Source organism: Musca vetustissima, unplaced genomic scaffold, assembly GCF_032173495.1.
Source record: "Musca vetustissima isolate MV318-11 ecotype Yass unplaced genomic scaffold, APGP_CSIRO_Mvet_v1 utg896, whole genome shotgun sequence".
NCBI classification, from domain to species: domain Eukaryota; kingdom Metazoa; phylum Arthropoda; class Insecta; order Diptera; family Muscidae; genus Musca; species Musca vetustissima.
In genome coordinates this window covers 462,674-490,190 of record NW_026887934.1, presented here as the reverse complement: position 1 = coordinate 490,190, position 27,517 = coordinate 462,674, and the positions used below count along the sequence as shown (strand labels likewise).

Genomic DNA, 27,517 nt, shown 5'->3' with positions numbered 1-27,517 from the left:
ATGGAATTCTTTAAATTTCAAATGGATTTTTTTTTTTGATTTCATATGAAAATTTTGAAATTACAGATGAAATGTTGTAAATTACCAATTATATTCTCGATTTACAACTGAAATGTTATGAATTGCAAATTGAGTTTTCGAATTATAAATGAAATTCTCGAATTGAAATTGAAACGTTTTGAAAAACCTTTGAAAACATTTAGATCGAAAATTGTGTGCCAAGTAAGGTAAGGACACAAGACGGACAGGTCGATTACATCACCTCTTTGGGTATATTCAAGAGGCGCTTTGTGAATCTTATTATATCGCACAATAAAATCGTTTATCGAAGACATATTTAAATTTGAAACAAAATGGACTAACGTAAAATCGGTTTAAAATGTACAAGAACTGCAACTAAATCTGAATCAATTTGCACGAAAGATAATAGCCAATGCAAAATTTCGTATCAGTAGGAAAGACGTAGGGTCATTGGTAGACCATTAAATCGGACGAAATTGTAGATAGGAAAAAATAACTAAATATGAACCGATTAATATAAAACTTGATATACTTGATCAACTGGGTACACTGCCCAAAATGTCGTGTATATCGGGCAAACATTTGTAGTTTGGTACACAATTTAGATAAAATCGGACGTAAATATATATAAGAGTTATATCTAAGTCTGAGGCGATCAACAAGCCTAAATACGCATCATTCTAGACGCAAATCTGTACACTGAGTAAAATTTCGTGTCAATCGAACAAACATTATGCCCGGAAAAATTAAATAACGATTCATGCGAGTAAGTCCATCTATAACGTGAAAAATTTGCTTGGAAATCTGCGGTGAAGTAATTTTCGCCTCTGTGTAGATCCATGTTCATCAGGAACGACATACAAATGAGATTAACCTACTGAACACCAGGAATGTTATCTTCTATGGACAGTGGTGCCAAATGATTTAAATATTGTGTATATTTTATACCAGGGTATATTTCTGATTATTATGGTATTTCGAGGTTTTTACATTAGTTTGTGGAACTCGTAACATCCTGCATTAATATTGAGACCTACTTGTGGTTCAAGTTCGAACAATATTCTTATTCTATTAAACTGACTTTACTACATTACTAACGCTAAAAATGCTGAAAACAAAATCATTGTAAAATTAAAATGTTTGCAAATTTTAGCTAACTAAAAAAAATTAAAGAAAAAATTTCAAAATTTCGATTTGGCACACAAAGCTTGTGACACAACAAAAAATACAAAGTGCGTACAACAAAAACAATAAACACATGCATACGTGCTGGTGCGAATGGTGTTGGTGGTAGTTGTGGTGCGGACTGTGTTGTTGTTGGTTGTGGTGATGATTATTAGTCCAATTTGGATCGGTGCTTGTGGCAAAAGTGTTAGAAGTGTTGTGCTGCTGCTGCGGATGATGCATAGCTGGTGGTTTTAGAAACATTGAATCGCTCGCATTTGCCGTTAGTGAGCGATCATAGCCCTCATAGACGCCGTCGTCATCATTGACGTTTTCATCGCTTTCATAGGCAAAGGAACAACTACGACAAAAAGGTGCACAGAATTGTGGACAACACTGAGTTGGCGGTGATGGTGGTGACAGTGGCAATGGTTTGCGACAACTTTTCGCTGATGTCGAATCATTGAGCGTAATTAAAGGTGTCGATGTTGGTGGCTGTCCGTCGTTCCGTTTGCCAAAACTTGGAAAACAAAAACATTTCGTATTCTTTTTGCGATCTGTCGTCGTCGTTGTAGTACTGGTTTTGTGTAACTGTGTAACCACCGAACCACTAATTGTCCGATCTGTCAATGGAGAGGTGGGTGAAAGTGTTGTTATAGCCACAGCTGTAGTGCTGGGCTTAGTCGAGTCATGTTTGGATTTCCTTCTGGTCGGAACTAAATTTGTGTTCGTAACAAGTAAGGCGTTTGTTGAAGCAGTGATGTTGGTGGGTGAGGTGATAGTGATTGTTGCATTGTCACTGTTGTTACTGAACAAGGTGGCAATGTTGTTGCTGTGGTGCAATTGTTCTTTTTGTTCAAGATTATTGGAGTGAATTGTGGGAGTAGTTGTTGTTGTAGTTGATGGTTGGGCCTTATAAAGAACCCCCTCATTTGAGGCTACATCACCCAATATCATTACTTTTTCACTGGTGGTGGACAGTGTCGAAGTTTGACGCCCAAAACGCTTCGTGGGACTCTCAATGCGCACTCTCGCCGCTCGTTTGCGATTTGCATGTGCTCTCGAGTCCATTGTCGTTGCTGTGCCATCTACTGAACAAAAATCCGGTGTACTGTTGGTTGAGGTGGGTGAAGCTGGGCTTGGTGCACCATTTAAGTGATGGAAATTTTCCAACGGTGTGCTTGCCGGTGTCAAAGGTGAAGTTCGCGTTGGCGACGTTGTACAATCACTGTCGATGCTTACTCTGTTATTTCGGACATAACTGGCGGACATATTGGAAGGACCACCAACTGTGCCGTTGAATAGTGTATTATTAAGAACTTCTTCTTCATCATAATCTTCATGCCATTTGGAAGACAAACTGGTGGTGGTAGTTGTGGCTGTGGCAGGGAGAGTATTGGTGGTGTTGGTCTTGGTTGGTGATGTATTGACAAAATGCACATCGACTCGGTGCAAACGTTTGGACGAAGACGACATATCTTCACCGTTTACAGTGTTTCCACTTTTTTTCATTGCACTCTTCCGGCTGTTACCTTTACTTGTATCGGTTTCATTCTACAATTATACATTTTTTTTGGGGTTTGAAAAAAGGCAATGCAACAGAAAAGGATATTTTTTTTATTTTGGTTGAATGACGGTTTGTTGGGAATATTTAGATTTGTGTGATTTGTGTGATGATAAACTAGATATTATTCGAAGATTTAGATAAATTATCAGAGAAACGATTCATTTTGAAAGATTTTATTGAAGTATGATATAATTCTTGATTTTTATTTTAATCGATGGTTTTAAGTTCGATTTTGAAGTATGGAATAGTCGATTTGAACCAGAAAAAATGGTCAGGTTAAAAATAGGCGTTTCAGATGCCCAATCATTTGACGTATAACCATTACAATTATTTTAATTATATTCTGCTAAGGATAGCTAAAATTTTATATCATTGTAATTTTTCTAGTACAAATCGTGAAATTTTAATGGTTTGTGGATCTTGGAGTGATATTGTCACTATTTAATGAATATTTTGGTGGATTTTCAAAGAACATTTATTCAAAGGGGTTTGAAGGAAATAATCGAGAATTAAAAAAATGTTTGAGGGATAATATATAATCAAGTATTTGAGGGATAATATATAAGTCTTGATTTAGATTAGGCGAGTTTACTTGCGGCAAGTCTTTGTTTGTAGGAGAGAGGGGAACGGGGTATAGAAATAAAAAAAAATTGCTCGTACCGACAATTTTCTGGCAATCCGTTTTGTGTTTTTCGTATTTGTTGACATTTTGTATATATTTAAATGTGAAAAAACAACAAATAAAAAAATATTTTGGAAACCGAATTGCCTTGTATAGACGCATGGAGCAAGTTCAAAAGAGAACGATAAAAATTGCCGCAAGTAAACTCGCCTAATATAAATCAAGACTAACCAAGTATTTTTAATTTTTTCGAAAGACATCATTTCGGATTTTTTTGTATATTTTTTAAACATTATATTGTGAATTTGTTCAAGAATATTAAATTGTCATCGTGACTATTACTATTTTCAAGGATCATGGAATTAAAAATCGCTTATTTTTTCCATAAGAATATGAAATATTTCAACACCTTTTTTTAATTTCTTAATTTTATTTCGCGATTTTATTTAGTTCGCTAAGAGAAATGGGTTCGACGTATTTGGGTAATACGGCCGTAAAAAACATTTTGCCATAGTGGGGAAGTTGAATATTTTTGTACGCTTCGTTGAATTTTAGATAACGTTGTTAAGTGAATATTTTTGAATGAAGTTCAATATTATTTTTTTTTTTAATATATAATCTTGTACTTTTAAAGGATATTTCTCAAGCATATAATATACAATGGTGAATTTTTGAAGAATGTTTTAAAAGATACAACAGAGGATGTTCGGAAAAATGTATTGAAGGACCTAATAATGCGTTTTAAATTTATAATTTTTAAAAAACATATTTGTGTATTTTTTGAAAGACATATCCCTGAATTTAAAATAATGGCCAAGGTAGATTAATGAGGTAACCGTATCCAGGCAGCTGTTGGTAACATTATATGTCAAATAGAATTTTGTTATTTAAATTTGCCGTAGGTAGAAAAAAAAATAAAATTTTAAATGAAAAACAATACAAAAGATGGTTGAGTAAATGGTATCAAATAGTTAAAAAACAATAAAGTCAAACGGGCAGACAATATGAACTGAACCATTGGACTTATTTTCTGCGGAGCTGAATCCATATTCTATTCAAACTTGTCCGATAATTGCCTCATATTGGAGTTCAGTTTATAATTGTGACTTTCAAAGCCTTTAGAATATTGTTAGTCCCTTACATGATATCATTCCAAAAATATTGTTGTTGTCTTTGAACAGAACCGAAAGAGCTTTACAAATGTTGGTTCATAATTGGTACATAACTTATTATGTACACACTGTCGGACACATATAGCGTTAGTCTAGGACCAATATTTCGTGGCACTACATCTTTAATTTCAGTTTTACAACAACAAATAAATAGGCCAAAGCGGAAGATGTTCGATTTCTTATTAAAATGCCAATACAGAGACTCCCTTGACCTTTTCCAAAATGTGCACCAATATGTTCCATTCTACTAGAAGTTACGTCTTTGGAAACGTTTATGGCTAAAATTCGTTTCAAATTTGATATGTTACGGCGAATTAATTATTATTCGCCTTGTTAACAATTATGACATATCATGTTCCCAATTCGCCGATGCGGCTACCTTATATATCTACCTTGATAATGGCTTTCTAGGATTTTTAAAGATTTTTTTTTGAAGATATATTGAGGATTTATTCATGGATTTTTTAAAAACATTTTTAAAGGAATGTGTGGGATATTATAATAGATTTCACAAAGTATTCTGAAGTTGTATACAGGATTTTAATCAACGATTTTTATATAAATAAAACATTTAAATCATATTTTTTATTATTTTTCGAAGGACAATCGATAACTCCAGTAGTCCTGCATTTTTTAAGAATAATTTGTATTTGAACTTTTATCGAGTCTAAAATCGCAAATACAAATATATATCCTCACGATTATATATGTTTATAATTAGAACACTATTACCATACATAAATAAATATGACAATTTAATTTAACTCAAAAGGGTATTAGTCACCTGTAGAATACATGTAAACGTACATGTGTAAGTATGTAAATATATTGAACATGCATTTTTAAGTTATAGTATAAACGTGTCTTATCTATTCAGGGCCCATTGTGTAAAAAATCTGACTCACCACGTTAATGAAAAATAATCATTAAGAATGTGACAATTTTTTATGTCATTGATGACAAATGCAACAAATACAGGGTTGGGGAAAAGAAAAACGTTATTAAACAAATTTTGAAAAGTCTAATATACATACTGTTTTTACTTTTTCCACCAAAAGTTTTCAATAGCATTTAAAAGCACTCGAAAGCCCTTCGAGATACAATTCCCTTATTTTTAAATATCTCTTTAATTTTTTTGTAATTAAATTTTGTTACACCCTGTAAAAAAAGTGCATGCCCAAGTGTCAATAGAATATCAAGAATTATATCATACTTTTTTAACCTCATTTAATTAACAACTTTCCTCTAGATTTTGTCTCACTTTAACTGGGTTAAAGCAAATGACGATTAAAAGAGGGATGTTCGAGGGGGGGAAATCTCTTCTTAATAAGAAAATAAAAGAAAAATAAGTGTAAAAATTGACATGAAAGTGCTTTTGTGTGTTCACACATACCAGAAAATCATTTACATACTCACTCCTCCTCATCCACACACGGGAGAGAAGAAAAACAAAACAATTTTGCTAGGAATTCATTTTACATTTGGGAAGACTATCTAAAAGGAAATTGTTAAGTATTTAACAAAACGTATACACAGACTGACACACTAAAAGTTAGAAGAAAAAAAAATAATAAGAAACATGACATTTATACATCCTTAAACTAGTTGATTAAATTACAAAAACAAAAAAAGAACGTGGAAAAAAATTGAAAACAAAAAATGGTCAGCCTGTTAACCGTAAAGGCACTGCAAACCAGGTTAAGGATATCACTTTTGTATTACAAACATAATAAAAGGATTATTAATTAATAATGAGACATACACACACACTCTGCTTGCTTCTTTCAGTGTGGTAAGTTGTAAAACGCTTATATCTATTCATTTTCATTATGGATTCCCTAAAAGTGGCCAAAGAGTAGAGCAAGAACTTCTAAACTAAATAGTTGTTGGTTAACTATGTATATAAGTAACTAAAGGCAAAATGCTTAACTTTTAATTTTAGAATTTTTATATATAAAAATTTAGATTTTTAGTGCAAGGCTAATGGAATATTGGTTTAAATTTTATTTTTTAATATCACAAAAAAATAGAGTAGACAAAAATTTATTAAATTTTGGTTGATTAATTTAATTAATTTCTATATAAAAATTTTATATAAGTATAGTTTATATATATTGAATATAACCATATCCAAAAAATATTAAATATAGATGTATTCTTTCACTTACATCTGTCACCTCAATCACTTCACCGGTACGCAAATCAATGACATCACCATAGGTCCGGCCATTAATACTGCACTTGTTAAAGGTCATTATGTTTTGGGTTAGGGTGCCTGTCTTATCAGAGAATATATATTGAATTTGGCCCAATTCTTCATTTAGGGTGGTGGTACGGGCTTTGGCATGGGTTTTAGTTGGTTCATAATACATTTGTTCATCCCAATTGATTAGAAATGATTGAACAAAACGTATAACCTATAAGGGAAGAAACACGATTAGGTCACATGTGGCATGTGCTAAGGACTCATTACTTACCTCTACTGAAACGTAGAGTGATATTGGCACTACGGTATTTAATACAATGGCATAAGAGAAAAATACTAACAATCCTATAACGGTTGATCCTTGAACAATATTTTTTGGTATAATATTTTCCCATGGCAAATAGGCCTGTAAAATTAATCAGAAGGATTGGATAATTATTGTTGTGTTTAAAAAAAATATTTTTTTATAATTACCTGGAAATGTTGACCAATGACTCCCTCCCATATAGCACAAGCCAGTGTAAAGAATGCACAGATGGATAATAGAAACAATACAATCTGGAAAATAAATTAAAATATACTTATTTGTTAAAAAGGGTTATTAAAGGATATTTCTTTAAGGACATGATTTTAAACCAATATTTTTCAAAAAGCTATCTGAACAGAAATCGAAAATTTTAAACAACTTTTAAATGAACGTCTATAGTATAAATGCAGATATTATTTAAAGGAATTTCAGAGCTATAAGCGCTGACTTTAAACGGCATTTCAAAACAATATCCTTAGATATTTTAGTAATATTTTTAAGGGATTTTTTATATACATGCTTGGATTTTTTGCATTTTTAAAGGACATTTTTCGAAGGATTATCTGACCTTTTGCGGTGGATTTTCAAAGTATATTTTTCGAAGGACTATCTGAGGTTTTACAGTGGATTTTAAAAACGTTGATTTTTAAATAATATTTTTCCGAGGACTATCGGAGCTATAATCGTGGATTATAAAAAAGGTTTTTCGAAGGAATATATGAACTTTAAGAGTTTTTTTTTTATTTTTTCAAATGACTATCTGCACTATAAACGAGACTTTTTAAAACTAAAAATTAGCCAAGGACATCCTGACATTTTTTCGTAGATTATAAAACTATCCTTCTTGGGAGTATTTGTGTTTTAACCATTGATGTTAATTAAATTTTAAGGACTTTTTGAAATATGCGTGTATCAAAAAAATCTTTTAAAGACAATCTAAGCTAATCGCGGATTTTTAAATTGATTCTCTAATGACTATTTGATCTAAGCACGGATTTTTTAAATGATATTCTAGCTTTCTGAGTTAAAATCCTATTTTTATTATTCTTTTGAGAGAATACTTATACATTGACCCCTACTTACACCAATAATAATAAAATTCAACAAACGATCAACACCGGTACTCTTGAATTGTGTCTTGCCCGAATTCTGCATCAATTTCGTATCTTTGCCGGCAAAGACAACAACACCATAACACCATTGCGTGTTGCGCAGCACACAACCCCTCAGCAGGATTTTCTCATTGTCCAGGGCATAACGTTGATTACGCCACATCAATGTCCCCTCGAATTTATTCAGCAAATTGTTGGGCTTTTCACAAATTATTTCGGCATTGAAATTCCACAGCTGGTCATGGTTATCGCCAAGTTCAATGGTTTCCGTTAGACACTGTTTACATTTGAGATTCGTTTCGCCGTCCAATTCGGCCGTTTCAATGAAACACAAACCATTTGGTTCCGATGTGCTAAGGAGGAGAATATCGGCGGCCACAAATTGATTGTTTTCCAGGCGTATCACATCGCCAACCTATAACAGACAAAATAGAAAAATTCAAAAATAAAATAAATAATATTTTAGGGGAATGATTGCTCTTTTTATTGATTTTGTTCTTGTAATACATACAAAGTGATGAATAGAAAGTTTAGATGATAAGGCATTTGCTTACCTGTACACCGGACCACTTTTCATCGACCAGTTTTCCATTTCTTAAAGCTTTCGATTTGCGATTATTCACCTGAGAATCTGAGACATGACGTTGCTGTAATGGAATTTAGAGGGAATAAAAATAAAATTAATAGGAATAATCTTTATTAACCCCTAAATAGTAATGCAAGTTATCTAAAGCCTTTTTCATTTTTGGAACAAATTATATGCATTCGATTTAAGCGTGTCATGGTGTCATACATGGGTTAATTATTTGGAAAATCGATGTGTTTACAACTTTTGCATATTTCTGTTCCTGTACCATTTAATTAAACAATGCAAATTGAAACCACTGAATCGAATTGAAAAACAAATTTGTTTATTTCCAGACCATAAATTATTTAATTCGGTGTGAAACAATTTGAGGTGCAGAAGCAATTTCAATATCATTGTCGAGAGTATTAGTTTTGCATATAAATAACAAATGGGAATGGATGGAAATAGTACAGTGACACCGTGAATAATTTCAGGATCTATTTTTCTAAAATAATGTTTTCTGAAGAAAAGAAATCTTTTGGTATGAATTTCTAAAACTACCTATATACTCCAATCCTACTTCGCAACAGTAATCCTAACTACAAATTTCAGAATTCCAACTCTATCGGTTCACAAAAAATTCAAATTGTTCCAAATTTACTATCTTCCTACATAGCCCTATCCTACACTCCAGCAGTAATCCTAATTCGAAATTTCAGAATCCCAGCTCTATAACTTGATCCAAGATTTAAATTGTACCAAATTTAGTACACATAAGTACAATTTTCCAAAACTACATACATAACCCAGTCCTACAATCCAACGTATTTCGTATTTCCTATCTTCAAGATTCCAGTCTATCGATTCACCTAAATCAAAATTGTATCAAATTAAGTACCATTTAGTATCCATATGTAAAAATTTCCAAAACAACCTACATATTCCAATCCTACCCTCCAAAAGTGATCTTAACTTCAAATTTCAGGAGTCCAGCTGCATCCGTTCCTCCCAATTGTACCAAATGTCGTACTTTCCATATATACTTCCAAAACCAACTCCCTAAATCGACTGTACATCTCAATCTTAATTCACATTCCAAATTTTAAGTTTTGTAGACCTATTCGTTTACTTGTTACGAAATTGCACCAAATTTAGTACTTTTCCGATACCTATAGTTTGAATTTCCAAAAAACCCATTGGTACATCAATCGTACTCTTCATTACTCAAAATTTAGGAGTTTTCTAGTACTGTTCTAGTACGAATTTCCAAAAACCTAGCCTTATCTGACACCTTGGGAATTGTAGACTCAGCCGTTTCGTCTGGGCGCTGATTAATCTCCAAGTCAGTCAGTATGTTAGTCAATATCTATGTACATCTGTGTAAGGAAATAAAGATTATTGAATGGGATTGTAAAATCATTTATAATTGTTACTGATATGTTTACCGATATAAATAACCGATTTGGACCCTAAGAAGTTTAAAGTACAATAGTCATGGTTACATGGTCTTTTCTTACCTTTTCAACCCTAACCCTACATTTTTTAATTGTTTACAAAATCAACATAACATAATTATGTTTATACCCCAGTTAAAATTATTTACATTTTGCATCTCTATAGAATTTAACCAACTTATTAAAAGCTTTTAAACTTTGTTATTATTCTTTTTTTATTATTTTTGACATGTGTTTTGACGCGGAGCGGTAATGAATTTATAATAGTTTGTTTTAAGTCTCCTTTTAATTACATCAATTTGTCTGAACAATAACCGAACGATGGCAGGGGGATGGGTGACAAAACATCACCATCATCAACTTACTGAAAACTTTTTAACCTTGAACGACTACAATACGTACACATACACACGCACGTACGCACACACTCTGTTGCATTTACATACATAAAGATTCATTCAAAGGCAAATAGAAGCAGAGAGCAGTGTGGTGGGGTGGGATGGCGCTTCATTCACTCACTACACCATCATCATAAACACTTGGCTTTTAAAGTGGCATAAAAATGTACCACAAATGTCAATGTCAACAACCCATACGAGTGAAAATAAAACAAAAAAACTGAAAAATACAAACAGAAGACATACAGAGTACATGTCGGAATCTATTGTCGAATGGGTATCTGTGTTGCCATTTTAGTTATCAGGTCCATCCTTAACAAAATTGGCTTGACAAGTATCTATGACCCTAGGGGATTTTATTAACGAAGAGCGCAGCCAAGGCCTTAAGATTAGAAAAGCTCACTGATAAATAATTCAAATTATAATAGAATTTACATATCATTATTTATAATAAATCTATTTTTGTGTGGGTCAAAGAAACTGAAATTCTATTTTTACAAAATGTGTACTTTGTGGTCTAGTATTCAAAACTATAATTCAAATTGATATTTGTACTTGGCAACTCTGTCATTTAAAATGGTATGTGAATTATTTGTTAGATGACTGCGGCAAATGAGTAATTCATAAAAAAAAATTGCAGATGCCGGGTCAGTTTTATTTCATTTCTTATTCTCCGGCTCCATCTAATTCACTGCGTTACGCATATAAACAACAGTCATTATTGTTGGAATTTTAATACTGCATTTAAAATGGTTTACAAATGTGATAAAATGTTTGTATTATCCTTAGTTTTTATTCGAATAGTGTCTTGACTTCTTGTCCCTCAGAACAATGGTCCATTGAAGATAGATTCTAATGCGTAACGTGTCCTGACTTTTTTCCACAGACAGATTCATCTGCTTATTTCAATATATATGCATTCACATAAATGAGGTCATCGCAATACTTACAATATCGTCGTAGGCATCTTTAACGGCGGTCAAGGTTAACACACCGATTAATGGAATGGCTGTAGTAACGGGCGTTAGTGATGATATGGCCGGGATTAGTTGCAGCACCAGCAGACATAGAAAATAAAAATTCGCTAAACGTTGAAATTGCTCCAAAAGGTTAAAGGGCAAAAATGTCATCATCGAATACTTGGACGTTTTAATGTAGTTGTCCTGTAAATAAAAGAGATAAGAGAAAGAGAGAGTGACAAATTGATAAAAAAAACAATGGCTTAGTTTTAATTGAATATTTAAAATGCAGACCAAGAAAAAAAAAACGGAATGAACGAAAAACAAACAAAGACAATGTTATGGATAACCATGCTAATGACAGTGTAAACAATGTATTAGAATGGGTAGTTGGTTAATATTTTGAAAATGTAAAAATATAAATATGCAACCAATATGATCTATTTCTCAATTTCAGGATTCCAGCAGTATCTGTTCATCCAAAATTCGAAATGGACCGAATTTAGTACACATTAGTTCAAACTCTCAAAACATCCTGCATACATCAACAGCATTCCAAACTCTAAACAAATTTCGGTTCACCAATAATTCAAATTGTACAACATTAATAGTACACATAAGTACGAATTTTCAAAACTACCTATATCATACAACCAACCTTATTTCCCAATTTCAGGATTGCAACCCTACCGGATGTAACAATCTTAGTACATCTTAGTACTTTTTGGATACTTATAGTTCAATATTCCAAAAAATCCTTTGGCACATTTTAGAGCTATAGCCAAACCGGTTCGCCAAGTACAAATGGTACCATAGTTAGTACTTTTAGCACTTTTCCAAAAATTCCGCCTTATCTGACACTTTTGGACCCCAAATTTTAAGATTCTAGATTCAGTCGTTTCGTCTGGGCGTTGAATGAATAGTTAAGTCGGTCAATCACTTTACTTTTATATTTCTTTTTTTTTCGGACATGTCTAAAATTTCTATCCTTACACTGTGATTAGATCCTCACAGTAGATGTTTAAGAAATCTATAAACTATAATACCAAACTCTAGCCACTATTCTAAGAAAATGCGTCTAAAATATGGGAATGCCTAAAATCTGTAGGTACCGTTATATGAGGGCTATATACCAGTGTTGCCGACAAATATTCCACACCAATATAAAGGTGGGTAATATTTTAACCAAATCGAATATTCAATTTTATTCGCATGAGATTTGCAATGATTTTAACAAATTAAACCCTGTGATTGATTATTTGTGTTAAAGGTACCAGGAGGTGATCCGAAGACTGAAATCAAATTCGTTTAAAGTAGAACAACAAAATTATCGATATAATTCGGAAACGTTTTGTGGGTTCGATTTCGGATTAAGTATCTAGCTGTAAAGTTATTCTATGTTATTCTATCTATGTGAAAGTATGGGTCCATATTTCTGTTAGCAATTGCAGGTACTTACTTCGACAAACAGAAATGTCTAACCATAGTGGCATCTGTTGGAAAATATGTCTTTATAAGGGGATATGCCAAAAATTGCCTATATTGAACTATTTGTGCGATGAAGTTTCGAATATTTCGATATTCTTATTATAGAAGAGCTGGAGTTCTTCATCTTATACTTCAATAATGACTAACTCAATGTTTAACGAGACCTATGGTGATTTCATAAGAGAATTTAATCTGTCCTGGCTAAATCGAGATATAATTTTTCTATGAAGCCAATTTGGCTGACTATTTTCTGTAAGCATCCTTACCATTTGAAGAAAATTCCATTAGGACCTTCGAAATACTTACAATGGAGGTGACCTTTGTATAGAAATACTGTCAAAGCAATAAACTATTGGAACTTTTCTTTATCCTTAAAGTGATATGGGATATTTATATGGAGACTTTGGGAACATATGGGCCAATGTTGAAAATCTCCTGTGAGAAGATTGCCGATATACATCCATTTTAAGAGAACAGTCATCATTGCAGATAGGATAACTATTATTTGAACCTATTTTATGCCGTCCAAGACTTAATAATTTTAAATATATAATGCTAAACTACAAAAAATAACAATTCCACTCATTTATTTGGGTCAATGTTATCTGTGAAAAATGGGTCATTGTGCAAACAAAGAATAAAAAAAAATAATCCTCCAAAACTTTTGTTTTTCATGCACATTACTTTATTGTTGTTTTTGTGTAAACACAACAATTTAAGCCACACCATGCAAATTGTTTTCTTTCCCCCACCCAGATCAAATTACGAACGGCTGACTGCCAAACAGCCAATTCTAACAACACGAACCCACATTTCGAGAACAGTTTTTTGCTGCTGTTGTTGTTGCCATTGTTGTATTTGCGGTCGATGCATTTATGGATATCCGAGTAAATTGAAACTCTAATTCACTTGGGTGCATGATTCCTACGCCGCCATTGTTCTGTCGAACGAGTGAATTTCACACGATTTCAATAACTTAATTTGCTGTGTCATAGATTCGGATTCGTTTGGTTGACTGGCTGGTTGGGTAGCTGGCTGGCTGGATGGCTGGATGACTGAGTGGCTGCAACTGCCTATTTAGGCTGATTGTATTAGCTTGACGTTGTGCCTGCCTGCCTGTCTAACCCAGTAACCTAATTAAAGACGATGATAGCCAGAGTCTGCTACGGCATTAAGGCGCAGCAGAATGTTTAGTAATCTATGATTTTTTACTATGAAATAATGTAATTTTGGGACAAACTGTAATTGGTGAAATAACTAATGGTATAAGATATGCAGGAGATGGTATTAGGATGTAATTCAGGATATATTGCAGTACGGTGTTGAATGGAATACATAGTTATTATATTCGATATTTGTGTAGGATACTTACGGCATATTTGAACTGTGCATTGAACTCCCGATCGTTAGCACGTATTCTTCGTTCATTGTCTGTAAATAAAAAGAAGAAAATTTGTTATGAATTTTACTAAACAACACTTTAAAGAAGCATAAACAATATTAAGACAATTGGTTCAACCATTATAAGAAGTCCTCCAGTTTTCATAATAATCGATTTTCAATCTCTCATTTTTTTTCTTCTAATTCTTTTCATAAGTGTCCTTTTTTATGATTTTTGGAAATGATCGAATATATTTCCAGAAACATAAAAAATAATTACAAAATTACCAATCCCATTCATACCTGAAAAATAATAGGAACTTCTGCGTCGACGCATTTGTGATAGCCGCCGTTTACCAATCTCTTTGGCATTGGCCAAACGTCCCGCCTTCTCATCGCCATTATCGGCATTGGGAAATTGTTCAAAGTCACAACTCAACGTTACCGATTTACGACCGGCCAAACTTCCGCTAGGTCCGGTCGCACTGTAACCACTCGGTGTTGTGTGTTTCGAACGCAGCGATGATCGTTTCCGCGGTGGTCGACAATTGGAATTCTTCCAGATGCCAAATTTACTAAGGAACGACATTAGATTGGCCCTCAGGCCCGACTTATTCTCCGGACTTATTGTATCGACAATTTCATCGACATTATCGAATGAAGGTGGCTGTAAACTGCTGGTGAGCAGTGTTTTATCTTTGACTTTCGTGCTATGTTCCGAGTACATTAGAGCCGCTTCAGCCTCCAATTCGGCCTCCTTATCTTTGAATTTGTTGCATGAATTGCTGCGTGAATGTAATTGAACTTCGCCCGTTTGGGCGAGGGTAGCCAAACTGTACAGACTGCCGGAGCGAGATTTATGTGATCTTCTTTTGAATGACCCCTGATGTTGCTGTTGCCTGGGCTGGACAGCAGCCACATCGGGTAGATTGTCGTCGACATTGTGTGGCGACAAGGTGAGTATTGTGGCCGTTGAATTGTCAATGGTGGACGGCTCTGGTTTGGCTAAAGTTGCAGTGGCTGCTTCCAAATTGGCAGTGCTGGTGGTTGTTGTGGTCGTCGTTGTGTTTGCACGGGAAAACATGCCACCGAAGTGGTACCAACGTCTTGACCGACTATCGACACTGGTTAGGGGGGTTGTTTTGGGAAATGTGGCTGGTGGTTGTGAGGTTGTTGTTGATGGTGGTGCAGCTGTTGTCGTCGTCGTTTGCTGTTCATTGTCCACCGGGGCATAACGTTTTGGTTTGGTCGAACTTGCAGGTCTCTGTGGCACTGGTGATTGCGATTGTGTTCGGCTAAATTGGCGTGCAGGTGTTGTTGCTCGGAGTACCTCTAATTCCAAAGTATCCGGTCGCCTTTTATTTCCGTTGGGCATCTCATCAATACTTCCATGTAAGTTTTACAACTCACACTGCAAAAACAAAGCGGGTGTTTTTGTTGTTCTTCTGGCAACAAATGGGGTGTGTGGGAAAAACTATGCGGGGAAGATTTCCGTTGATGGCAGCGTCTTTCTTGTCTTATTTTTTTTTATTTTGTAAAGTCTTTAGTCTACTAAATGGTGTTTATTCGAATGCAAACGGAAATTTTATATTTTCATATGCCAAAAACAAATTGGCTATGTTTTCATTTCTGCGAAGAATAAAAATTTTAAATAATTATTACACCACCGTGAAATACCCGCACAGGAGAAAAACAAACGCACAACCGTTCACAAACCAAACCATTTTTCAACTACCAAACACCAAGGCCTTAATTCCAGAAGTTTTAAACAAAATACATTTCTCATATTTTTTTAATGTTTTTGTTTTCAAAATGTTTGATACTTTTTTGATTGATGAGTGGAAAAACGATTTTGCATTTTAACATGGTCAAATTGTTGTTATTTTTTTGTTTAATTATTATATGTGTTATTATTGTTGATATTGTTGTTAACTGCAGCATAAAATAATGACGAACGTATCCATTTGTTTATCGGCAAGTATTGTTTTTTGATAATTCGATTTTGTTTTTTTTTTCTATTGTTTTCATTGAATATTCTGAATATCGTGATTTGTGCCAATGGCATTCAAATGTGTTTTATTTCACGTGTGTTTATTTTATTTGGGCAGACAAAATAGATCCAAAGATTCTCCCAAAACAAATTAAAACAAACAACAAACTGTTGAACCAGAGCTGGGAAATCTAATCGAATAATAATACAAGCTGTCGAAATAATAAATTTCATTATCAATGTACAATTTTCTAAAACATATATGTTATGTTCCGGTAAGTACGTACATATGTATGAACCAGATCTCAGTAAATAGAAGATTCAATTTTTTGCTACAATTTGGAGAAGAAAATTTTGAAATTTGATATGGATTTGAGTAAAGCATACGTAATATCCAAATTAATTAATTGAAAAATCCATTTTTTTTAAAAAACCTAATGGTTTTGGGTGGGTTTACGATGTTTCTGACGTATGTATTATACGTTGGAAATGTATATCATTTACGTCACTGTTTCTGACGGACCATCTCTGGTAATATTTGGCCAATATTAATTTCAGATCAGATTCGACACTCAAAATGGTAAATAATTAGGTGAAATATATATGTATATATCATACAGGTATCTCCATCATGTAGGGTAAAATTTTTGAAAATGAGAAATATCCAGGAATTAGATTTTGCACCATGATAATTTTCCTGTTCAAGCATAGATGTTTATGGGCGAATTTCAGAGATCTAGGTTGAGAAAATTTTGTAAAGAGAAGTCCAGTTTCCAACAGAGATGGTCCGTCAGAAATAGTCATAAACAAACCCAAAACCATTAGGTTTTTGACAGAATAGCTGTTTCCATTAATACATTTGGAAATTACGTATGCTTTATTCAAATCCATATCAAATTTCAAAATTTTCTTCTCCAAAAAGTTTAGAATTTTTCATCAGTTCTAGTAAGGAATAGTTAAATATATATACAAATTATATATATTCTTCAAAATAACAGTATATGGTAATAATATTGAAATAAATGACGTTTACTACATTTATTACATTTTATACAGGTATGTGACGTTTTCGACGTTTACAACCTTTTGATAGTCGAAAACCTCAAAAATCGTTACCCGGACCATCTCTGGTTTTCAATAACCTGCTAGCTATGGCGGGGTCCATAGTTTTATTAATCAAAATTAGCGATTTTTTATCTCGTTCAAATTCAATTAGAATGGCCAAATGTGCAACTTATGTGAACCATGAAAATTATTTAAAAAATTAAACAATTTTCAAATATTCCAAATACTTAAAAAAAATCCATATCTATTTGATGGCCAGTTGAAAAAGTATTTGAAAATTCCAAAATATTTGAAAAAGCCACGCCTAATTGAGACCCAATAAAAATATTTGAAACTTTTATTTGAAGCCCTTGAAAACATATTTAAAAAAAGCAACGCCTATTTGGTGTCCGCCTATATTTAAAAAATCCACCCCATTTTGGTGACCTTGAAAAAATATTAAAAAAAAATAAAAAAAAATTAAAAAAGAAAAATAAAAAAATCCACGTCTATTTGATGGCCCTTGAAAAATTATTTAAAAAATCCACGCCTATTTGGTAATCCTTGAAAAAATATTAAAAAATTCACGTCTATTCCCTTGACAAATACATACAAAAAATCCAAGCATTTTTGGTAAATCTTGGAAAAATATTTTAAAAAATCTACTCCTATTTGGTAACGCCTTTTTGGTGATCCTTGACAAATACATACACGCATATTTGGTGTCCTTTAAAAAAATATTTACAAAAAATCAACGCCAAATTTAGTGACCCTTGACAAAATATTTTGAAAAATCCACGACTATAAATTTATTTAATTTAAATAAATAAAGTTAACATTTGCAAAACCATCCACATTATAAACCCTATTAAAACCACCAGACATAAAAAGGGGCGCATTCCTATATCGTTCAAATTCAATTAGAATCAATAAATCAAAACGTTAGCTATTATCGTAACGACATAACCCACAAGTCTATCTACGCATACCACAGCTATGGTCAGTCGTTGCTCTTTAAAAAAATAAAAACAAAAATAACCTATATTATCTATCAACATCAACAACAATAAAGAACTCACACAAACACATGCATACATTTTAGGGCTGGTCACTTTTAGTTTTTCTTATCTTTAATTTCCAATAAATTACCATCGTCCATTGATAAAGGCAGGAGAAAATTTATCGGCAGTTTTGTTTGTGGGCTATTTGAGAAATCGCAACATTTTGTGTTTTGCTTTTTTTTTCTTTTGCTTGGGACATTAGCGTGTTAATTGCTTCTAAATTTTTGCTAACGATTTGCCATTTATTTATCGTTTGACGTTAACTAAATAGCTGACGGTGATTATGGCTGTTCTTTATAGGATATACGTATGGTTTTTTTTTTTGTTGTGTTTAGCCAAAGTTAAAAAGGTGAAGAACCTTTTGAACTTTTCAATGATAAAAACAACAAAAACGTCAGACAAAAAGTTATCGAAACAAAAAACGAAAAAAAAAACCTTCCTGAATTTTTAATGAAAATTGATACATTGGACGAATGCCAGTGGTGTTGGATGGCTGTTTGGTTGCTGAAAAAAGCCAACAAACCCACATACCAACTCATCTAGGCTCAAAAAAATTGACATTTTAAAACAACAAAAAAAAGTTGACGACACAACATATGACGAAACGGACATGGACATGTCTGAGTGGTGTGCCTAAACAAGTTAGACATTTGGGCGATATCACCGCTTGTCCAGGACAACGTATGAGCAACGTGCGTCTGCATTGCAGCAATCATACGCCCCACAAACAAGAATACAAAAATATTAGCAAATCTAACGTATGTATGTGTGTGTGTGTGTTTCGTCTATTGATTGTGGAAATGCATCGATCGACGTCGGCTACGACTGAATGAAAGAATGCATGACTTTTGCTGCATTCTATGGAATTTTAAATACTCGTATGTGCGAAATAAAATTAAAAATCATTTTTAAACCAATAATCAAAATATTTATATTATTATGAAGGAATTTTTGCCTAATTGCATTGCGAAAAAATTCTGAAATTTTGAAAATAAATTACAAAATTTTTTTTAATGCTAGTAAATTTAAAATTCCGAAATTTTGTATGAGGGTTACAACCTCATAGAAGTGGAGATGCATCGTATTATTTTATGTGCATAAATTTTGATTTCGGTCTAAAAAGGATACTGACTAATCAGATATATATTTATAGTAGTGTCAGTGTTGCCAATTTAGCACTTTTAGTGCTAGATTTAGCACTTTTTGAACTCGTTTAGCACCAAGAAAATTGATCTAGCACCTAGCTCCTCTTTTAGAATTTTTTTATTTCTTAGGAATTTATTACAATTTTGGTTTCAAACCAAAAAAATCCCGTTTTTCGAGTTCATATTGACGCATTGAATTTTCCCTATGTTTCACGCGGTGCAATGCTATCCAGCATGTGCCGTGCATTCCAAATTTCTTAAAAAAGGGTCGGGTACTTCATGTGGTGACTATGATATTGTCTTTTTTATCATTTTTTATTTCTTAGGAATTTTTTACAATTTTGGTTTCAATCCCAAAAAATCCCGTTTTTCGAGTTCATATTGACGCATGGAATTTTCCCTATGTTTCAAATTCCATTCCAAATTTCTTAAAAAAGGGTCGGGTACTTCATGTGGTGACTATGATATTGTCTGCTAGTGGATGGTTTATTTGGGAAAATGAAAAAAAACCAAATTAAGCTGTCCATTGTATGAGAGCTATGTAAAAATCATAAACATGAATTATGTTGGAACTTTCTGAAAACAATTTTTTTTATTCAGCGGGAATCCCGAATGTCAAGTTATAACCACTTTAGATTACCGAAAAGGCGAGTGTGCCTCATTATATTGTGATTGTGCCAGAATAAGGACCAAAATAGAAAAAAATTTAAATTAAAGTCGCTGTTGGGAAAGAGATTATAAACCCTTAAATGTACACAAATGAGACGGAAATTGATAATTGTTTTCATATTTGTTATTGACCTTAACCAAATTTGGGCATTATTATTATTTATATTTCAGTAGGAAGATTTCAAACCCCATTAAAACAAAAATATAAAATTTAAGTCAGTTCGGTTGCGTGCCCGACGTCCCCAAAAGGTCGAATAATGGGGATACCGCTCTCTGGGGGCTACCCCTAAATATGGACCCATATTTATAATTGTTGATAAGGAGATTTTTTACTCAACGAAATTTAAATAATGAAATTAAAGCCAATGCAATTGTGAGGGCGAAAAAGTCGAAATTTAGACTTTTCGAAATTTAGACTTTAAGATTTTTCGATTTTTGCCTTTGACTAAAAAGTCGACTTTTCGAACTTTCGATTTTATCAAAAATGTTCAAAATAGATTTTCGACTTTTACCAACTAAAGCAAAATCGGCTAAAAAGTTAATTTTTTATAAGAATTGTTGTCAACAGATGAAATAAAGTTCTGGAATGTGTAATTTTTGGCAACTTCGGTTTTTTGATAATAAACCAAGTATTTATGAAGAAAATCGAAAGTCGATCTTGTAAAGTCGACTTTGCGATTTTCTCAAAGATCAAAAGTCGACTTCGACTTTTAGACTTTTCAATACAAAAAGTCGATTAATCGATTAGTGGACAGTCGATTTACTTATCCCTAGTGAGAGCTACCCTTAAAAGTGGACCAATATTGAAAAGTTTTAGTAAGAAGAGTGAGAACCCAGAATACAAAATTACAGCAATTTAGGTTGAAAATGTGACCAAAAGCTTAAAAAACATATATTGGGGTATCATTATATGATATACTCTATATGGACCGATAGTACCCTATATGATAGTAGTAGCAATGTATGTGCAAAGTTCCAAGGCTCTATTATCAATATTACGACCTCAATCGGACGGACATGGCTAAATCGACAACGAATAGCCGTTAAAACTCCTTGTACATTAGAACTTTTTACCGGGGCAACCTACTTTATGAGGATTTATTTCACGTATATGAAAGGAATTGACAATTGAAACTCACTGGGTTAACGAAATCCGGGTAAATGTAAACGTACTATAAGAATAAATGGGGTTTCTGATGAATATTTCATTATTAAATATTAACAATTTTGTTCTATAAAATTCTAGCACTTTTTTCTGGCACTTTTTTTAAATTTTTAGCACTTTCTAGCATTTTTTTCAACAAAATCTAGCACTTTTCCTCAACAATGTTTTGGCAACACTGAGTAGTGTAGACTATAGTGATTCTCCGATTTTAACATATTTCCAAGATCCAAGTTATATTTTGAAATCAAATTACTCTATTTTGGCACATTAGCTTTGAAATCATATTTGAAAAAACACGCCTATATGGTGACCCTTGAAACATATCTCAAATTATTTACGCCTATTCGGTGGCCGTTGAAAAAATTATTTAAAAAAATCCACGCCTTTTTTATGACCCTTGAAAAAAATTATATAAAAAACAAAGCCTATTTGGTGGCAGTTGAAAAAATTATTTAAAAAAATCCACGCCTATTTGGTGGCCGTTGAACAAAGATTTAAAAAATCCACGCCTATTTCATGACAGTTGAAAAAAGATAACCCAATTTGATAACCCTTAAATATCTTAAAAAATCCACGCCCTTTTTAGTGACCCTTGAATAAATATTCAAAAAAGACTATTTGGCAAATCTATTTAAAAAACACGCCTATTTGATGTTCCTTAAAAAAAAAAAAATTCAAAAATTCAAATTTGGTGACCTTTGAAATAATATTAAAAAAAATCGACGCATAAAAAATAACGAAATCCTAAAGTTCCGATAATAGGTATGCTCTTATATTACAATTGCGATTTGGATTTTATATATAATCTGATAATATCTATAAATTTTATTTTGAGAAATGAGTCATTGTATCTGAGACCGAGCTTGGAATGTCGCAAAATATCGAAATATGAACAGTAACATTTTGTGTAATAGTAATTGCTTAGTTAGTGATTTTTCTCCCGTATTGATATCATTTTCCGCGAACATTAATATCTATTCCTTTAAAAATCGCACATTTTTTGCATTTTAACCGCAATGTGCCAATGGAAAACCACAACCAACAGCAATTTACTTGAATGACGTTCGCATTTTCAAACATTTCAAATGGCATGGAATTTTGCAATTTCGATTAATTAACTTTTGTGCTGCACTCGAAATCGAAACATTCCAACTGATTGCGGACAAAGAAGTGGGGTGGTTGGCATCTCTCTTCCAAAAACAAAAATTCCACAATGATTAAAACAAACAGAAAATGTGGAAATGGGATGCCACTTAGACGACTTTGTTCGGCAATATATAATGCTTAATTAAGCATAAAACATTCAACATTTGGTATTTTTCAAAAAAAATATTTAACAACCGAAAAAAAAAACAATATTCACAGCAATCTAAATTTAGTCTAGTTTTGGAAAAATTGTTCGTTATTTGCACTATGAACCCAAAGCGTAAGCACATTAGATCATCATCACAGCGTCATCATCAATGATTGGGAGAAAGAGAAAGACCGAACAAAAAATAAGCCATAGGACAATTGAACTAGTGTGAGAGTGTGTATGTGTGTTTGTATGTAGACCATGTCTGTAAACTAAAATTCGAGTCTATGTGCGTTTAAGTTATTCTCTCTTGACCCCATCATCGTGGCACCCAAGCTAAACGAGATTAATGGCAACTTGTTAGCATTGGACAATCTGATACTGTATGGAAGCAAGGGAACATGGAATGGAGCGCAACAATCTCTGCTTGTAACATAAGATGTAGATAATTATTAGACCCTTTCTCGTACTCATATACACACATTCAAACAATTGTTAGGAAAAAGAGATGTACTTTATGTGCGCCACAATACTGTATTTGCCAATGAAAGAAATTAATTAGGAACAATTTTAAACAATGTCTAATGTTTTGATTCCAAAAAGTTTACTGTGGTATATATTTCATGAAACTAAAAAATATTTTTGTTTCAAATTTAAAGATTAAATATTATTTAAAGATTTCCAGTAAATCCCAGAAGTTTATAAAAAAATTCTGGAGACAATTAAAAAAATATACTCTAATATCTTAAAAGGTCCCTTATAAAATATTATTCAAAAATCCATGCTTAGAACGCCAATGCTCATAACACATAGGGTCTCTTGAAAAATGTTCTTAATAGTCCCACTTTTAGAACTTATATAGTCCTTAGAGAAACATTTTTAAATCCTGATTATAGTCTTTGAAGAAATATTCTTCAAACGTCTACGCATATGTCTCAGATAGCTCTTGAATAAATATTTCTTAATAATCCACATTTATAGCTAAGAGAGCAAAATATTCCTTAAAATTTTCCACATAGAGCTCAGATAGTTCTTCTCACGTTAAAATATTATTTAAACATCACGCTAGAGTTCATAGGGTCCTTAAAAATGTTGTCCTTAAAAATCCACACTTAATGCTCAGAAAGTCCGCACATTTTTTTTAATTCACAAGTCCTTAAAAAATATATATAACTCTTTTAGGGCAAATAGCTCTTGGAAAGGATTCTTAAAAAATCAACGCTTATGCGCAAATAGTCCGCAGTAATATATATATATATATTTAATACAAGCGAATTCCTTGGAAAAATATTTTGTTACTTCACCATTTAAGCACGGTAGCCCTTGTCGACATATTTTTTAAATCCACTTCTATAGCTCTGAAACTCCTTCGAAAATCAATCATTAAAATTCAGGCATATAGTTCATGGAGTCACAATCCAAAATATTTTTTTTAAACCAATGAGAACAACTCCGAAATTATTTGTTTAAAAATGCATAATTATTTTTTAACAATTTTATATGAGATTGTCGTTAGAATAATATTCCAGTTTATATTTTCCAATAATCATTTTCTTCGAATGTTTTGTTGTATCGTCCACAAAATTCATCCGGGTGGTCAGCTAAATTCTCCCTTATTCCACGTATTCTAATTCACCTTTTCAATGTTGTGTTCTATACCAAACCGCTGTATTTTCTTTTAAATGTCTAGCCTAGGCCTAAGGGGCCACAGCAAAAAAAAAAATCCATAAGTTACGACTACGCCAACATCAAAGATGCGAACAAGGAAAACTATTTAAGCCTTGATACTATTTTCCGTTAATGTTACTGACATAACGCGATTTTATGACCTAAGGGTTGGTTTTGCGAAAAATCCCAACATGTGAATGTATCGAGGGTTCATTACTTCTTTTTTTGTTCCTTTCCACTTTTGAACTTCCGCTTTTTAACGTTGCATACGAACACGATTTTATTGCCAACAAACTGACTGGCTGAATGAATGGTTGTATATACGAATGGCCCCGCAATGGGCCATTATTATTACGTGAATAGTGCTATGTTATGGGTAAATAAAGTGTAGGGAAAAGAGGGAGGAGAATGATACGCCATTGTTGTGGATAATTTACCATATATGTATACGTTTGCTGTTTTTGCAATACAAGTCTTTGCTTAAGTAACATGTGTTCGATACAAAGAATCTGAGGTGAAAAGAAAATTGAGGAAAAAATGTACCTACATGACAGCTACAAGCAATGCATTGCCTCAAAGAGCCATAAGCATAGATTTTATAAGTGCGGATTTCTATAAATTTATATTTTGTAAAATATTACCGAAACTCTAAGGTTCGATAAGTGTGGCTTTTTATACTCTCAGAATACTCTCAGAAGGACTTCGTAAGCCTGGACTTCACCAAGAACTGGATGAGCATTAAGTATAGATTTAAAAAACATTTTATGTAATCTCTACGGTTGGATTTGCGTAAACTCTAAACTTAAATATTTAACTATTTTTTTAATAACTATTTAATATTTAAGATCAAATATATGTTTCCCAGGACTTTGTTGTGCTACAAGCGTGGATTTTTAAAGAATAAATTTAATTATGCGTCGCATTTCGCCGTTGTTTCGTTACAAAAAAAAATTCCCAAGGATAATTTATGTTAGAAGAATATTTTTACAAGTCAGGTGATTTTGAGATGATGTTTTATAAAAACCCTTCAAACTATTTTTTTGTATTTTTAAAAAGACGCTTCAACATTTTTTATACCCTACACAGGGTATTATAGCTTTTTACAGGGCCAAGAGTTTGAAAAGCCGCGAAATGTTCGTCTTAGACCACCCTTTAAGTATACCGATCGTCATATCACAATTAGCTGACTCGATTTGGACTTGTGTAAACACGATAATGGCCACAATCGGACAAATCGTCACGAACTTTCGCATGTAGGATGGGTTTCGGCCAAAAAAGATGGACTGACGGTCTATTGTTTTTGGTAATGATCAGTGAATATTTAGGGGATGGAATGGACGAACAACTCTTCTTGTCTGTTTTTCTGGTCGCTCTTGAGGCCACAACTATTACCCGAACCCCACGTTTTTTTTGAAGATCGGTCGATATTTCACACACACTCAACCTCGCCCCATTGGCTAAGGGCAACCTTGAAATATTTAGCGGGTCAAATGAATCAGACTTTTGTGAGAAAACTATTCCGAAATATGAAAGCGTAGCTGTTGACCTCTAATCTGTCAAGATTGTGCAAATATCGCGAATCATCAAGCACAGACTAAAGATCCACAGAAAGTTAAGTGGCCCACACACGTCAAACATGTGCTTTCGATCGGTGTGAATCGAAGCCATGTTTGACGTGTGTGGTACGGTGTTCACACCGATTTGCCGGTGCGCACACCGATCGAAAGAAATTCAAAATATTTCATTTTTCGTTGTGCGCGTAGCACATGTTTGACGTCTGTGGCCTGGTGTGTGGATATTTTCTCATTTGTTGCGAAATTTCGTGGCGTGCGGATCAGCGGACAATGTCAAACATATGCAAAAAACGTTTTGGACGATTTTTTGCTGTTTTTTACACATATTCTACAGTGTGGCAAATAAAAATATATTTTCCGAAATAAAATAAAAAGCATTTAATAAATTTATATTAAATAAAAATATTTGGTATTTTTTCCGTCATCACTATCGTTGTCCATCTTAACGCTTCAAAAATAAATACGAAATGAAGTTTTGTGGATCCGTTTGACGTGTGTGGGCTAGGAGCTTCACACCGATCGATCGCACAAGTTTGACGTGTGTGGCCCACTTTAGTTGTGTAGGGTATCAGTTCGCCCCGTCCCCCATATAATTTGCTCCGTTCATTGGTTTTAAAACATTTCACGATTTACGATTTTTTGAGGAATCTTTTAAGGATCCGCCAAAGGCGTGGATTTTGTAAGAACTCTGATTTTAAGAATGGCGCCATTAAAAATTTTGCTGTCAGAACACTGTGTTAAGCCGCACCATGACAAATAAAACAACAACAACGACTGCAAACAACATTTTATGGTAGTCATCAAACAAAGCCAGATGGCGTTGCTCTTATTGTTGTTGTAATTTTAATTTTATTTTTTTTCTTTTTGGTATGTGTGAGTTGCACACAAAACGGAAATGAAAAGAAAAAGCTAAAAACAACAGCTACAGCAACAACAACATTTTCTTGACATTTGTTGTCGTTATGTGTTTGCGATTTTTTTCTTGCTTTGTATTTAATCGCCCGGTATAAGTCGATGGCACATGTTTGGCAATTGGATAGCATTTTTAATGTTATGACCGTAGATGTCAGAGTCTAATAAATTCCCAACTTATCCAGGATGGACAGGCAGAGGTGGTGAAGAGATAAAATTTAATTTATTGGAAAGAAGATATTTTTTAATTCGCAGTAGTAAGGGGGATTTCCGTTATGAATCAGCACGGAAGAAGATGCGTATAAATGTTTTTGAAACACATTTTATAACGAAAATGTATGAATCAGTGAGAAGTTTTTATTAGAAGGAAACAGAGGATATGCACTGTTCCCTTCTTTTGATTTCTTCTACATTGGTCCACTTCAGGACCGATGAAGAGGAAATCAAAATACTTTGAAGCCATTGTCCTTAAAATGGCTTCAAAGTATTTTGAAGAGGTAACTTGCAACAGTAAATAATTTATAAAATAAATAAAATAAGACGTTGTTTCTAGTCAACGATAGATGGCTGCCCCATC

The 27,517-nt window shown here is 33.2% G+C and overlaps 2 protein-coding genes across 4 annotated transcripts in view; one reads left to right on the top strand and one right to left on the bottom strand.

The window, feature by feature from the left end:
* The window catches only part of LOC133335782 (regulator of nonsense transcripts 1 homolog), a 240,094-nt gene that overhangs the window by 141,491 nt on the left and 71,086 nt on the right, over positions 1–27,517 (top strand). The window lies entirely within an intron of this gene.
* LOC133335779 (probable phospholipid-transporting ATPase IM) overlaps positions 1–27,517 on the bottom strand; it is a 68,587-nt gene that overhangs the window by 7,645 nt on the left and 33,425 nt on the right. For 2 of the 3 annotated variants that reach the window (XM_061544077.1, XM_061544078.1), the window contains exons 1-8: positions 14,722–15,082; positions 14,411–14,469; positions 11,542–11,754; positions 8,726–8,818; positions 8,143–8,586; positions 7,227–7,310; positions 7,024–7,158; positions 6,715–6,963 (exon numbers count right to left, since the gene is read on the bottom strand). In XM_061544077.1, coding sequence (XP_061400061.1) covers positions 6,715–6,963; positions 7,024–7,158; positions 7,227–7,310; positions 8,143–8,586; positions 8,726–8,818; positions 11,542–11,754; positions 14,411–14,469; positions 14,722–15,007 — 1,563 coding nt within the window. In that variant the 5' untranslated portion in view covers positions 15,008–15,082. Of the gene's footprint in view, positions 1–6,714; positions 6,964–7,023; positions 7,159–7,226; positions 7,311–8,142; positions 8,587–8,725; positions 8,819–11,541; positions 11,755–14,410; positions 14,470–14,721; positions 15,083–27,517 lie in introns of those variants that run through there. The other variant, XM_061544079.1, reaches the window with a different exon arrangement.